The sequence below is a fragment of the Cydia pomonella genome, chromosome 2 (assembly GCF_033807575.1).
Source record: "Cydia pomonella isolate Wapato2018A chromosome 2, ilCydPomo1, whole genome shotgun sequence".
Lineage (NCBI taxonomy): Eukaryota > Metazoa > Arthropoda > Insecta > Lepidoptera > Tortricidae > Cydia > Cydia pomonella.
In genome coordinates this window covers 8915652-8931157 of record NC_084704.1, presented here as the reverse complement: position 1 = coordinate 8931157, position 15506 = coordinate 8915652, and the positions used below count along the sequence as shown (strand labels likewise).

At 36.3% G+C, this 15506-nt stretch overlaps 2 protein-coding genes across 2 annotated transcripts in view; both read left to right on the top strand.

Moving 5' to 3' along the window:
- Nucleotides 1–15506, top strand: part of LOC133533192 (putative hydroxypyruvate isomerase) — a 114169-nt gene that overhangs the window by 69619 nt on the left and 29044 nt on the right. The gene's annotated exons all lie outside the window — the stretch shown is intronic.
- Nucleotides 1–15506, top strand: part of LOC133533168 (ecdysone 20-monooxygenase-like) — a 49110-nt gene that overhangs the window by 19289 nt on the left and 14315 nt on the right. The window contains exons 2-3 of the mRNA XM_061872130.1: nucleotides 5603–5804; nucleotides 7336–7534. Coding sequence (XP_061728114.1) covers nucleotides 5603–5804; nucleotides 7336–7534 — 401 coding nt within the window. The remainder of the gene's footprint in view (nucleotides 1–5602; nucleotides 5805–7335; nucleotides 7535–15506) is intronic.

The window sequence follows — 15506 nt, the reverse complement described above, 5'->3', positions numbered from 1 at the left end:
AATCTCTCGAATAGACTGAGTTCTGCAGCTTTTGCAGTGAGCAAGATCCGTCAATTAACAGACGTGAAAACAGCTCGATTAGTTTACTTTAGTTATTTTCATAGCATTATGTTATAATTATGGTATTTTACTATGGTGCAGTGCTTCAGAGATAAATACCATTTTTGTTCTGCAGAAGAGGGCTATTCGTGCAATATAATGAACCATAGAGACACACTTAGAGATAAGTTTAAGGACATTAACATAATGACAGTGCACTGTCAATATATTTATGAGAATATTCTGTATGTACATAAAAACATTGCCAGTTTTAAGAAAAACTGTGAAATACATAATATTAATACTAGAAATAAGCATAAGCTCGCAGTGCTCTTCACTAGGCTCCATAAAATTAAAAAATCATTCATGGGTAATTGTGTAAGATTTTACAATAAACTTCCTAATATTATAACTGAATTGTCTGTTAGTAAATTTAAATATTATGTAAAACGTAAGCTTATCTCTAAAGCCTATTATAGCACACAAGACTACATTAATGATGAAACACCGTGGGATTAAGTGTGATTGTAAATAATGAATTATTTATTGTTATGTTAATAATGATGAAATTGATAATTCAATGTATATATACCGTATTATATATAATATATATATATACCGTATTTTTTTACATTTAGATTTTATTCTAGAAAGTTTCTAGACTAGTATTTTTATACAATTTTGGTGTTTGACGATCCTTTTGTGAAATTCTTATTATTAAGTTTACCATATCTATAATAATTCAATGTTTTTGTTTTAGAATTTAAACACCTGCAAATTTTCATCAGATATTCGCTTGCGCATACGCATTTGTTCTGGAGTCAGTAATCGCGGATAAAATGCAGCCGCTCGGTCGGAAGAGATGTCTGCGGTTAGCCGCGGCTTTAGCTACCTAATTCGCGTATTTTCAATCTTCGGTCGGCTAACACTAAATCATGGATTTTATCGATGACTTCGGGTAAAACTGCCCTTTTAGGGGATCCTGGCGAGGTGCATCTTCAATGCTTGTCCTGCTTCGCTTAAACTCATTTTATCAAAGTCGAACCGTTTCGTAGAAAGGACATAAACTACCCAACGTAGGTAAAATCCTTTCATGGATTTCTTTCGCAGTTTTGCCTTCCAAAAAAGAACTGAATAAGTCCACTAATTTTAATTTTCTACATTATGCCGCGTAACTCAGACCACTTTTGTTTAAACAACTGTCAAATGTCAAATTCCCGCCAAAAATGACATGAAGCCACAGATTAAATATTTTTAGTTACTTAATTAAATCAATACATTCAGAGTTGACGCCAACGCCATCTCTAGGTACGTAGGCGAAACAAGTTACTTCTCAAACCCCCCTCTTAAGTACTCCATTTCTATTCACCGCTAATCACCAAAGAAAATATCTCTGGATTTCTCATGGATCGCATCATCAGAACTGGATTTTGAAAAATGGTGCCAGTCTGAAAGTATGTATACAGGTTACGGGTAATGTTAGAGGTTAACCAAGTCTTTTGGGTAATGTCCGAAAATTTAAACAACCATAATACCCGTACACATCTAGGTCTACCCAACACTGGCTGGTGCTAAATAATGCTAATAGTGTAAAAGTTGATTTAATTTTCGGGCTTTACCCAAAATGCTTGAGTAATACTAGGTATACCCAGGTTAACTTAAATTAAGAATATTAAGTAAGCCTAGGTTTACCCTGGGTTACTTAGTATTATCCAAGCTTTTAAGGTAAAGCTCTTACTGGAACAATTACTCTTTGTGTCTAATAATGAGCATAAAGTCCTGAATTTCATCGAGGAATATTATCAATTTTACATTATTTCAACTTTTCTTGTGAGAGCGCGCTTAACAAAACAAATATGTTTAGCCCAAGAGTTTTGCATTAGTGTGGTTCTTGGTTTGCTGCAGTGCTACAAACTCGCACACAAAAAATTTACGTTTCTGCTTGTTAAAAATTACCTATCCCTTGTTGAAGTCAGCAATTGTATTAACAGTGGTTAATACAATTGTTAATAGGGTTGTTTCCAATTTTTTTGAAACGTTTGTAATACGCTCTATTTTCCTAACCTAACCCCGCCGTGTGGTGCCGGCGTTTAGAATAGCACCACCCCATCTCGTCCCGTGGGTGTCGTAAAAGGCGACTAAGGGAAAACCGACGGACGGGCAGCAGCGTTCGTCGAGTAGTATTATCAACAACAACTACTGCGGTCCCAACTCGCACATCCAACTCAAAATATAACAAAACAAACCCCCATATTAAAATCAAACACCCACCATCTTTAACTCAACGTGTAAATTCAACCGACCATAAAACTACTCCCATCTTAAAATAAAAATAACCCCCCATCTTAAATCAAAACTCCCATCTTCATAAAATTCAACCAGGAACCATGGCCGCCCGTATTTGACGCGGGGACCATGGGTCCATCTAAATCATAACAATAACGCCGGGTCTTCAACTCGAGCATCACCATTGCTTTTTGACTGATGATGATGCCGGACCCGGCATCGCATAAAACAAACCAGCATTTCGCAAATGTCATTACGGACACAGGGTCGCCCATATCATTAGCGAGGGCCCTGTGTCTTCAAAAGACACTATAAAACCTTTTAAAAAAAAAATACGCTCTATATTAACCAAACGTTGCCCTAAAATTTAAATTTTACCCTAAAAACGGCTTTAAATATGTTAAATTAACAAAATATATTTTGACCCATGCTTTCGCGCCCAAAACGCTCTTTGAAAATTGTATGACGTCACAGTTTACGGTTTGACACAACTATGTACATACCAAAGAGTAAAGTAATTATATAGGTGCTATTCTCAGTGCAGAATTTGATACTCAAGCCGTAGCCATATAGGTGGTGGGCAAGCTGTGTATGCATGTGTGTGGGTTTTTTAACCAGCTAATAAAATATGTTTTCTGTAATAATGAGTTTTTATATATCATAAAGTATTTATTGTCCATTAGCATTTCTATGATGTTAATTTTTAGTGCAGATATCGAAGCTTCAATTAATTGCCCACCACCAAAATGGCTACGGCTTGAGTATTAAATTTTGTGCGAGAACAGACCTATATACTTACTTTACTCTTTGGAACAGACAACGGGGGGCCTACCGCAAAAACCGAAAATCGTATATTGTGGGGATCTTTTTCTTTTACTCTTACTAAGACGTAATTAGAATGACAGAGAAAAACGCAATGACGAACTTCGATTTTCCCGGTTATAGCCCAGTGTCAAACCGTGAGTTGTGACGTCATCAGAATCTTCAATGTCGTTTCGACTTCGGTCACGTGATGTGTGTTAAAAGATATTTTAAATTCAATATTTACAAAGATATGCTCATTAGAGGTCCACTAAAGGTAGCAGGGATCGGAAACCGGTATTTTTTGTATGGGAACGAAAACGGTATTTTTTCGTTCTTTGTTAATTATTTCATTTCTAATTGGGCAATCTAATAATACGTAGTCGTTATCTAAAAACACAACCGAGTCCTATATTTGGAGTATAAAATAAACCGAAACATATGTTTATTTCAGAGTTTTTCCAAAAAACCGGTTCCGATCCCTGAAAGGTAGTTTAACATGTTCTTATAATCCATAAGAATTAATTGGGATACTATTCTGCCCTAAGATTTGTAGATGGAAACAACCCTATTGTAACGCAGGACTAGAATTTGTTAAGTTTCCTGTCTGAAAGGTGTAAGTAAGTAGATAAACATTTAGATAGAGTAAGGTAGAGTAATTGGTGGCGCTTGCCTTTGTTAATGTTGACACATTTATATTAGAGCTAAGAGTCGTTTCATAGGCTGGCTATACGAAATGCGTAGGCGTCGTTAGTTGTGGGTTACGTAACGCGTTACGCAAATCCAATGTCAAGAGCGCTGCGCTTGCGCAGCGGTCCGCGCCGAGGGTCACTGACCGCTGATAGCAAATGTTTAACCCGGGATCTGAACCCGGTCACATTCGACAGTTTATTTTTAATTGGAATGTTCGATAACCGAACAAAAACATAGCACGAATACCAATGTAGGTACTTAATATTGATATCATGAAAGCAATTAAATTAAAACGGTGTATTTAGTTATAATTATAGTGTTGTCCGTAAAACAGGTGTCACAAATCACGCACGTGATCATCTGGTACACAAGGCAAGAGCGAATTAAGTGACAACCACCTGACATCTATTGAAAGTGGGGTACTCCGATCAACCCAAAAGCCGAATATAATGAAGTTGTTGTATGAAGACCCATGCATTAATTTGTCAGTCGATGAAATTTTGCTTGGTTATTGTATAGAGGTAGTATGAGCCGAATCGAAACTAACATATAAATATTTAAAAGAAACACTCCTAAGTTAGGTATTTTTACGTAAAAATACAACTCTGTTTATATATTGAACCGAGTAATTCCTCCGTCCAAAATTATTTTACCAAATAAGTTATTTGTATCAGTATGTGATACTAGAAAAAAATCTAAAATTTTTGTCAAACAATTCCTTGTTTTGACGCTCATTTTCATCGTAAAATTGCTCTGTAATTTTTCTTCTTCTATGATCTAAGAATACAATTTGGCGTAGTGGGTAAGAAAATCCAAAAAAAAAATGCATACCCAAATTTATGTATTTTAGAACTATTAAATACTGAGAGTGGAAAATTTCTCACCCTGATTTCTTTTTAAATATATACTAAGTAGTCACGTATACACTTAAATCCAAAATATCCAAAAGAAATATCATCCAGAATACCGAAATTTTGGAAACGAAGATAAATCTTCGTCTTCCTTTAGCAGTTAAGTGCAGATTAGCGTCCTTGTGCTACTAGTCCGATCCCGCACCCTACACACTGCTCCCGAATATGTTTAGTTTTTAATACGCTCGTTATATTTTTGGATGTTTTTATAGTTGAATAGAAAGAAAACAATAGATAAAATGGATAGAGAAATTTTCCACAGCGAGTAAAAAGTTAATTTCTGAAAATAGTAATTTGTTTAGATTTTCATTTTGTAGATATATAATAGCATTCCAGTGCAAAAATTAGACGGAGCAATTTTCAGGTCCAAGACACCCCAAAACATCTTATTTTATAATATTGGTATTACTGTTGGGATTTTTTTTGATATTTCAAATATTAAGCTTAGAATAAATATTTAAAAGTGGAAAATTACTGTCTTGGGTGAGACTTGAACTCACGGCCTCTGGATTCTGAAGACAGTAATTTTCCACTATTAAATTTATTTTTCGTTCGCAGACGTTTCTGCTTGTTAAAAATTAATTTCATATATTGTTGCAATACGTTACATGAATATGTCCGGCGAAGAAAGTTTGAACGGAGCATTTTTTTCGTAAAAAGATATTAACGATTTAAGACTTTAGGTATTTACTTAAATCCTATTATTATTATTCTTTGGAAATCTATACAATACTTTTTATTTATTGATACTTTATCATACTGTAAAGGTTTGTTCTGGCAGAGGAATTACTGTGGGGACTACCTTTATTTCCTACACTATATGAGATGCTGTTTAATAATAGCACGCCTGAAGCTTGAATATTATTCCACAGAGCACCTCCCCGCCTCTGTTGGATTGGTCCGGGGTGCCGACGCTGGTGCTGGCGGTGATCGCGCTGGTGGTGGCCGCGACGGCGCTGGCCACGCGCGAGGGTCGGCCGCGGCTGCCGGGCCCGCCGGCGCTGCCGCTGATCGGCACGCGCTGGCTGTACTGGAGCCGGTACAAGATGAATAAACTACATGAAGCTTACGAAGGTGAGTTCAATTGTTATTGTGGTGTGTAAAAAGTTAGTTTACTACCAAACAAGAGGCCCTGTATTTAACCTGTCTCAATTTAGGTATATTAGTGGCAGTATAAGACATTGGACAATCAGTCTCGTCATATATACATTCAACCTGTACAATTCATTTGCACACGAATTTGATAATTTAAAGAATAAATAATAAAAAAGAATAGCGACAACTAGCTTTTCTGGAGTTTTTACATAATGAATTCAATTCCTATTATCTGACAACTAAATTAGTTTTAAAAAACTTAGTTACTTTAAATTACAAAAACATCTGCCAAAGATTCCCTCTAGAAGTTCAAAGCAACTAACGAGGAAGCTTCAGAAGTATATCTTATATTATATTGCATAAGGTATTTTGCTGAATGTTAAGAATTACTAGACCGGTTTTGGCCTAGTGGGTGAACCCGATGCCGATGGTCCCGGGTTCGAAGCCCGGTAAGGGCATTTATTTGTGTGATGAACACAGATCCTGTTTTCACAGATCAGATTTTGTTCCTGAATCATGAGTGTTTTCTATGTTTTATATATTTAGCACTCTGTAGGCGCAATAAAAAAATAAAAAAGGCATTAAATGTCGCAAAAAATTTGTACATACAAAACGGATAAGCAAACAAAAAAAAAAGACACAATAGGGACAATAGGGTGTAAGTCCAATAGGATTGTTGACTGTATTGTGCATATATATATATATGTGTGTGTACTGGTAATATTTAGAAAAAAAAGATGAACCTGACGTCGAAGTCGCTTATCGTTTTGACTGTTCGAAAAGAAAAAAAAATTGATTTGACTTAACAGCCAACCACCCTATAAGTATTAATTACAGCACAGTAGCAATAAGTAAGTATACAACATTTAAGAGCTATAATAATATTAATAATATACCATGTCGAACTATTGTTTACATTTAAACTCTTAAGTGCGACAATGGCCTCGGGACTCGATCAGCTTTTGCCGCGAGTCTGGTGACTGCACAGCGTTGTTTTTCTTCCCTACCACCTCTTTATAAAAATTAATATTACTTGCTAGGTATAGGGAGAATACATGCTTTCATAGCTTGCGTTCACATTTAAGTAGGTGCTCATTTAAATTCAAAATGTTTATAGGTACAGTCACGTCTGAAAACAACGACACGATCGAAGTGGCAAAAATATGTATACACGACCTTATGGCCCATATATATTAGAGTAGTGTATACATATTTTTGGCACTTTGTCCGTATCGATATTTTCAAACGTGACCGTATAAATATAAATACTCGTTCACGTATCTTTGTCTAGCATTGGGGCCCTAAGCGTTTCAAAATTGACACATATAATTAATTTTAATTTATCGTCGTTCACATTTTTGTTCTTTTAATAGAGTTCTTTTCAAATTAGAGAATAACAAAGACTCATTGATGGACGGATAACTTCTTTCTAAAATAATAAAAAAATTGCCCGTTAATTAAGTTTCGTCAAGGCTCCCTCGCTGTCACAGTGAGAGATATTTGCACGCAGACATGTTCAGGCGCTACGGGCCGGTGTTCGTGGAGACCACACCCGGGGGCGCTGCCCTCGTGTCCATTGCCGAGCGGTCGGCGCTGGAGACTGTGCTGCGGACCCCCGCGCGCCGCCCCTACCGGCCCCCAACGGAGATCGTCCAGGTCTACCGCAGGAGCCGGCCTGACAGATACGCCTCCACTGGACTGGTTAATGAGTAAGTTATTTTTTCCTTTTCAAGTAGCGACTATTTTTGCGACAATTACTAGTTTGCCTCGAAATGGGAAATGATTTTTTCCGAAAAACGCAAAAATTTACAAATCCAGTGCCAGGAACCTGCCTAGTGGGCGCTCGTAACTTTGTTTAGATGCCAGACAACTCACTATGCCGGTACAACGCGAGGAAGAAGACGATATATAGCAGCGTAGCTGAATTTCGTCTTGATGTCATTACAAAATATTACAAAAACACGTAATTTAGTAGGATTTATGTTGTAACTACAGTTAAAAACACGAGCATGTCAGGTGGTTTTCTTTCGAAGGGAAATCATTTTGCTATTTTTTCTTCTTCTTTATTTTTGTTACGTCGGCATGAAGGATTCTATTATGTCAAAATGCAGCTTTCAACCCCTAGCGATCACAGAGGAAAGCCTCGGATGGCCAGACGTATGGATATGGTGAAACTATAAGAATTCCTAGTTGACTACGGAGCCCTAAAAATATCATTTATACGTTATTTTATGCTTATTATTTTTATTAGAATTTATTAGAATTGCTTTGTAAATAGGTCACGTTGTGGCGCAACGAGCAGGAATCTGGCGTCGTGATCTCACTTGAGCTTTTAATAATTTTCGAAACTAATTGTTAAGGTCCGACCGAGAATGCTTTTTCTGTCTCGGCCGAGAACGAGAACGAGACCGAGACCGAGATTCAATGGGATTCTCGGCCGAGACCGAGACCGAGACCGAGAATTTATAAAATAGACGAAAAAAAACCGTTTTTTGCAATCAAAATGTTTCAATAGTCGAAATTCGACGATTAATCAGAAAAAGTTATCATGATCAATTCGTAGCGCTATTAAATGGTATTTTTATGGTTCCGTAGCCAAAATGGCAACTTATAGCGTCTGTCCATATGTCACAACCATTTTTTTACTCGAAAACTATACGATATATGGAACGAAGGTGTATTATGTAATGTAAGTCGCATCTTAGTAAGGTAAATAATTAAGCTGTAATACTTATATACTTTTTCAGGAAAATTATTTTGAATATCTTTTTATTAAAACGAAGCAAGTGCCACGAACATTCTCTCTTTTGCTTGTCTGACTTTTTGTATTGTATGAATAAGGTACGGAACCCTCCATTATGCGTTTCCCGACACGCACTTGGCCAGTTTTTCTAGTACGGATGTGCACAAAAAGAGGAACAATAACAATAATCAAAATTATAGTTATGTCCAATATTCCACAACAGTAATCCGCCACAGGTATTGTTTTGTACATACCTACTATACCTTACCTTTTCCCGTAAATAAAAATATATTAAGTATCAAAATACCCAGTGTCATCTTACACCCAAATTTAATTTAAGTTACATCTCAATAACAATACTTATACACTCATTTATTAACTCTTCCGCAATAACAACAACCACAAAACGAAAAGAACCAAAGAACAGATGGCCTACCGCGAACCACGTTCGACGTGTTGCCTCCCTGTCACACTTACGCACAAATTTACAAGTGCGACAGAGAGGCAACACGTCGAACGTGGTTCGCGGTAGGCCCTCAAGTCATTACTGGCAACCGAGCCTATCCGATCCCAACTCAACACCGTATTTGATAAGTAATTGGCTTAAAATGTGGGTACGAAACCAATCAAAATCACAAAAAACGTCACATCACGCGGGCGATGCCATCAACGGGTGGCTTAGAAACGGGCACTCGTGTGCGGTAAATTCAAATCCACTAATGATAACTTATTGCCTAGTCTCGGTCTCGGCAAGAATCTCGGCCCATTTTGGCCGAGAACCGAGACCGATATCTCGGCCCGATTTTTGGCCGAGAATGCCGAGACCGAGACCGAGACCGAGATCTCGGTCGGACCTTACAGTAATTAATTGTCCTTAAAAAACTGGACAAGTGCGAGTCGGACTCGCCCACCGAGGGTTCCGTACTTTTTAGTAATTGTTGTGGAACATAAATACATCATCTGTGAAAATTTCAATTGTCTAGCTATCACGGTTGAAATTCGGAACTTATTTACGTTAATGATGAAGTTTTAGTTGCTATTGCATCATATTATTATTACACTGTTCTATCCGTAGATTCGTATTAATCTATCCAAAAAACGGTCAAGTGCGAGTTCGTTTACCTCGCGCACCGGTTCCGTATAAACTTTCAATTTTCTCATGTAAGTAACTATAATCACGAAAGACTTGACCAGAAGTAAACTATTAGCATAATTGTGTACAGCGCCATATATGGGCGAATTAGCTAACTAATTTGTGCGATCTGTATGTATGTTGGTTTTTCAGGGAGAATTCTTTATCATGTGAACCGATTTTGTTTTACTTGAAAGATGGTGCCTTTAGTGTAATCTCATAGGAATTTCAATTATAATAAACACCCGCAAACGGGATTGAATTGCTAATTAAATTATAAAATGTCTTTTGTAATTAAAATAAAATATCAAGATAGAGGTCTGATTTTATTTTTCCTGTAATATTTATGATAATGTTATTATTATGTAAAAATTTCATAATTTTTCATTCGTAAACTTCGGAGATAAAGGGAGGGGAATGGTATTTTTTTTTTCATATTTTCCTTCATAGGTCAAATTTTTTTTCACGATATAAAAATTGTTTCGTAATGTTCAATTTGAGTGCTTTCAAATGATACCTCACTTGACCTGGTAACTAGACTTTGAATTTTTGCCCCCTCTTTATTTTGGGAATTTTCCATAATTAATATAAATAAAATAAAATAAAATTACACTTCCAATATGTCTGGGTTAGCGTTGTTCATTACTATTCCAAATTTCAAATCGATAGCTTAGGTACTTCTCGAGATATTTAGCAATGTGACAGACGGACGGACGGACGGACAGTCGCACCATAAGGGTTCCTTTTGTACTTTTTGGTACGGAACCCCAAAATGATTTATTTAAAACATTCAGATAATATTTGTATAATAGATAAGACAGAGCAGCAAAGGACCGTAAGAGCCACCTTTACGCCACTAGTAATTTCATGAGATGGAGTCAGGATGGAGTCCTTTTCTTTAAAAAACAGCATTAAAATAAAATGATAAATGGGGAAAGTCATATTCCATGTTATGTACTATCAAATAATGCCCCGTATGGTGGATGTCGAGAGTTCCTACACAGATGTGGCTGGAGAGAGTCGCCAGCAAGCGATTGTGGAGCTGCGGTGCAGAGCATGGACCATATTATCCGCGAATGCCCACTCACCAAATACCAGGGCAACCCGGCAGTGGACTTGTTCACCCTGGACAACAATGTCACCCAATGGATCCAGCAATTGGGCGTACTGCTGTAATAAATATACCTACCTATCAGTAGCGGCGCGTGGAAATTTTGGCTAGGCAACTCGGACCAAAAAAAAAAACACTTACCTTGACATTATGTACTTATTTTTCCGTGATAAAAGTGAAGCGTGCGCTATGTGTGTCCTTGGGCGCGACCTTTTGCAGTTAGTGCATAAACCACCTTTGCCATACTAGTCATCACTGACTTCACGTAAACAGTGTATATGGAGTATGACAAAAGCGGCTTTGAAAAAAGCCTTTTGAACAGCATTCACATCCCAGCACGTAACACACGTTAGTTTAAAAAAAACACAAGCATTACAAATGTTAATTAAATAAAGAAACACCAAACCAGTGAATCTTAAAATACCGAGTAAAAATCATTACTTAAAAAGCTATCATGCACATCATTAAACCGAAACCAACGACCTGCTCTAATAGACAACACCTCTTGCAAACGCAACTTGCTTATTTACAAAAAAAACGGTGAATTAAGCAGCACACACGTTGGTTAAAAAATACAAACATTACACATGTAAATTAATTAAAATATGACCATATTAGTGAAACAAAATCACCAAGTTAAAACACGTCAATTAAAACCTATTATTGAATTATTAAACCGAAACCTGCCCTAATAGACTCAACACGTCTTTCAAACCCTAAACACCTATTTAGAAAAACGTGCGTTTACTAAACCTGCAAATATCATCAAAACTACTTTTAGGTTTTGTTAATCCCTGCACGTTCCATGCGTTATTTAAAAAACACAAGGATTACACGTTTTAATGAAATAAGAAATGACCAAATCAGTAAAGCAAAGCTTAAATCACCAGCTAAAAAACAGCAATTAAAAACTATCTTGCACATTATTAAACCGAAACCAGCAACCTGCCGTAAAGCTTTGCGAGCGAGACAGCGCTATGGTCATTACATAGCGATGTCTCGTTTGCACAACGCCACGCCACGGCGCGCGGATCCGCGTCCGTGTGTTCGAGCCGTAATAGACTTAACAGTCTCAACACCTCTTGCTAACGCTAAATATTTATTTTAAAAAACATGCATTTACCTAAACTGAAAATAGGTTGAAAGCTGATTGATTTTTTTAAATGATAATTTCTGATTTAGGCTTTAAATAACAGTCTATTTGTATTGTAACATAATTCTGCGGTCTTTTTTAACAAAATGAGCCAAAACACTATCGTAAAATTCGTGACGTTTTTGAATTTTTAGCAGTAAATGTTTTTCTATTGAAATTATGGCCAACTTTGACAATCCTTCTTCTTTTTGACAATTTCGCGTGTAGGTATGAATGCGCTTCAAGGCCGAAAACGATCTTTCCGCGGATACAACCGATACGGGAAGAGTCAAAAAAATGTGACACAAAGTTAAAAGTTGCGAGAATATGTCCCTCAAGGATGAATTGTGGAGGTACAAATAAAGTTTGTACGCGTCTAATGTATTTAGACTTGGCGAGGTGTACATAACATTTAATTCATTTTTTAAGGCCGTGAAATTGAAAACATTTGGAAACTCGTTCATTAAATCGGATATTTTTTCATCGGGGAATAATCTGCAATATTGGGTGTATTTGTGTTTGTTTAATAAATCCAAGAAAGTGAGTTTATTCAATGATCGATATCGGGAATCTATTTGAATTAAAACGTTATCAATAATTTTTTGATATAGTAGTTTATACTGAGTTTTTAAGTCCATTTCTGTGTTTAATCGGCGACGACGTCGCGGGGGCTCACCATAGCCTTGAATTCCTTCGAATATGGAATCAAATATTCAGAAACTCCTCTGTTAGCCAAGAGCGAAATGAGTCATTTAATAAATAATCTACTACACAACAATCGAAGTGGACTAACGCGGCCATAAGTAAAATAAAAGAAAGTACCTTTTCCTAAAAACAAGGTCAGTCCCTTGAAAACACCTGCGCTACGAACAATATCCAACACTTATATGCACAAAATTTCACTGGTTTTGGTTTAGTAACATAATAATATATAAAATGCACAAAACTAACTAAAATCAGATAAAAACACAAGCCTTGGGAACAACCGAGACGGGAGTGTTGTCATAACATTATTCCATTTTCACCCACGAATTCTAAAACCTATTACTACAAACCTTCAAACAGAACTTTCTTTGAAGAAACGTTCGTTATCAAATTACAAAAATTGAAACTACATAAGTTTCTTGGATTATGTAATAAAATGTATCTTTTTTTAAAGGTTTTTACAAACCTTGGTATTAATTATAGCAAAATACAATAAAATTTTACCCGTTTATTCAATTCAATGTTTTTGTATGGCAATATTAAGCATACGCGCGGCAAACGCCACTCGATTCAAAATTGTGAAACATTACACTCTAATATAAATCTTACCTGTTTGTATTTAAAGATTAAATTCAAATAAAGCAGCATGTTAATATAACGGACGTTGTTGCGGCCGTGTACTACGGGGCCTACCGCGAACGCCTTGGTTTGCAAATATTGCGAGCACCTTTCTCTGTCACTCTAGTTACACCATGATTGGAGTAAAAGAGAAAGTTGCCCGCAATTTGCGTACTTCGGGGTTCGCGGTAGGCCCCTCAGTACTCGCGTGAACTTTATGAATGTGTGTGTGCATTTTTCCAATATAAACCTTAATTATTACGTTTAAGGTTTTTATTCAAATGAATAACTCGATACAAGACCGAGTTGCTTTGAAGCTCATTCGCGCGGACTCTCTATAGCAAACTTTATGAGTGTGTGTGTGAGTTTTCGTATCCGTGTAGTGTCTTATGAATGAATAGTCAAGTTTAGGCTTAACTAGCTTGACTTTGCGCGCCCGCTCGTGAAGCTTTAGTAAATCGTGTTATCAATTCCAAGGTAATGTAAATACGTAGTGTTTTCAATGTGGATATATTTTTAATTTTAATGATGATTTATAAGTTTGGTAAGTATATGTAGCAATAAATTTTAGGCAAGCCGGTGGGAATCGAGTTGTATGGAGGCGCCGCCCCTGCTACCTATATTTCATACATATGAATGAACGATTGTATTTTTTTTTTTGCCATACGAATAAATAAATGCCCCGTATAATGGTGGCTATTTCATATATCTAAGAAAAGTAGTTAGATGAAAATTTGTCCACTTCTTCTTGCAACGAACAATAATATACGACTCATATATTTTTAGGGTTCCGTAGCCAAATGGCAAAAAACGGAACCCTTATAGATTCGTCATATCCGTCTGTCTGTCCGATTATGTCACAGCCACTTTTTTCCGAAACTATAAGAGCTATACTGTTCAAACTTAGTAAGTGGATGTATTCTATGAACCGCATTAAGATGTTCACACAAAAATATAAAAAAAACAATAAATTTTGGGGGTTCCCCATACTTAGAACTGAAACTCAAAAAATCTGTTTTCATCAAACCCATCCGTGTGGTGTATCTATGGATAGGTCTTCAAAAATGATATTTAGGTTCGTAATATAATTTTTTTCTAAACTGAATAGTTTGCGCGAGAGACACTTCTAAAGTGAAAAAATGTGTCCCCCCCCCCCCCGTAACTTCTAAAATAACAGAATGAAAAATCAAAAAAAAATATATGATATACATTACCATGCAAACTTCCACCGAAAATTGGTTTGAACGAAATCTAGTAAGTAGTTTTTTTTTAATACGTCATAAAATTAAAAAAATAAATTTTTCATCAAACCCATACGTATCTATGGATAGGTCTTCAAAAATGATATTTAGGTTCCTAATATCATTTTTTTCTAAACTGAATAGTTTGCGCGAGAGACACTTCCAAAGTGGTAAAATGTTGAACAAGATCTAGCAAGTAGATTTTTTTTTAATACGTCTTAAATGGTACGGAACCCTTCATGCGCGAGTCCGACTCGCACTTGGCCGCTTTTCTATTCTTTTATGTCGTAATTTCGTACCTGTTTTCAAACGAAATACTTGTAATTTTAGATCATAAAAGTCACAATGAATCTGCTTTTATTGCGATAGACTTTGATAAGCAAGACATGATGTTTTTTATTGTCATATTCGCTAAACCATTTCCGCAAACGGTTGAAGGCCACGGGAGTTGGCGCATATTAATAGCACACTAAGTAATCTAGTCTCGCAAGAAATAAAGGTATAATATATCTGCATATTTTAATTTTTTGTCGTTTTCATGTCATTAACTTGTGACAAATCACTTATTAACATGAAGAGGATCGTAAGAAGTATCCTAGCCCAATTACCAAAAACATACGGCATTAAATATACAGAGCTAGCTTTTAACATTAATTATTACATAGACGATCCGTAGTAGATAGGAGTAGCTAAGTCCGATTCAGTAAGTAAATTAGATTATTTTGGAAACCTGGTACAAATCAGAGCACTAAGCCACTATTGCTGCTGGGTTGCTGACTGTACCTGTAACGGCCACGTCAAAGTAACAAGGAAAACGATTTTGCTCCTCTTCAAATGTCTAGACGTCTCCTTTGTAAGTTTGTAGAACCGGTCACGTATCTACTTGCCTACGAGAGAATAGCGTGTTAAAAGTTTGGCATGCCGAGTACATATTTTTATTAACTTTGCAAATACAGTTTCCTCGAATTTGAACTATCGTGACACTAACTAAGTAACTAA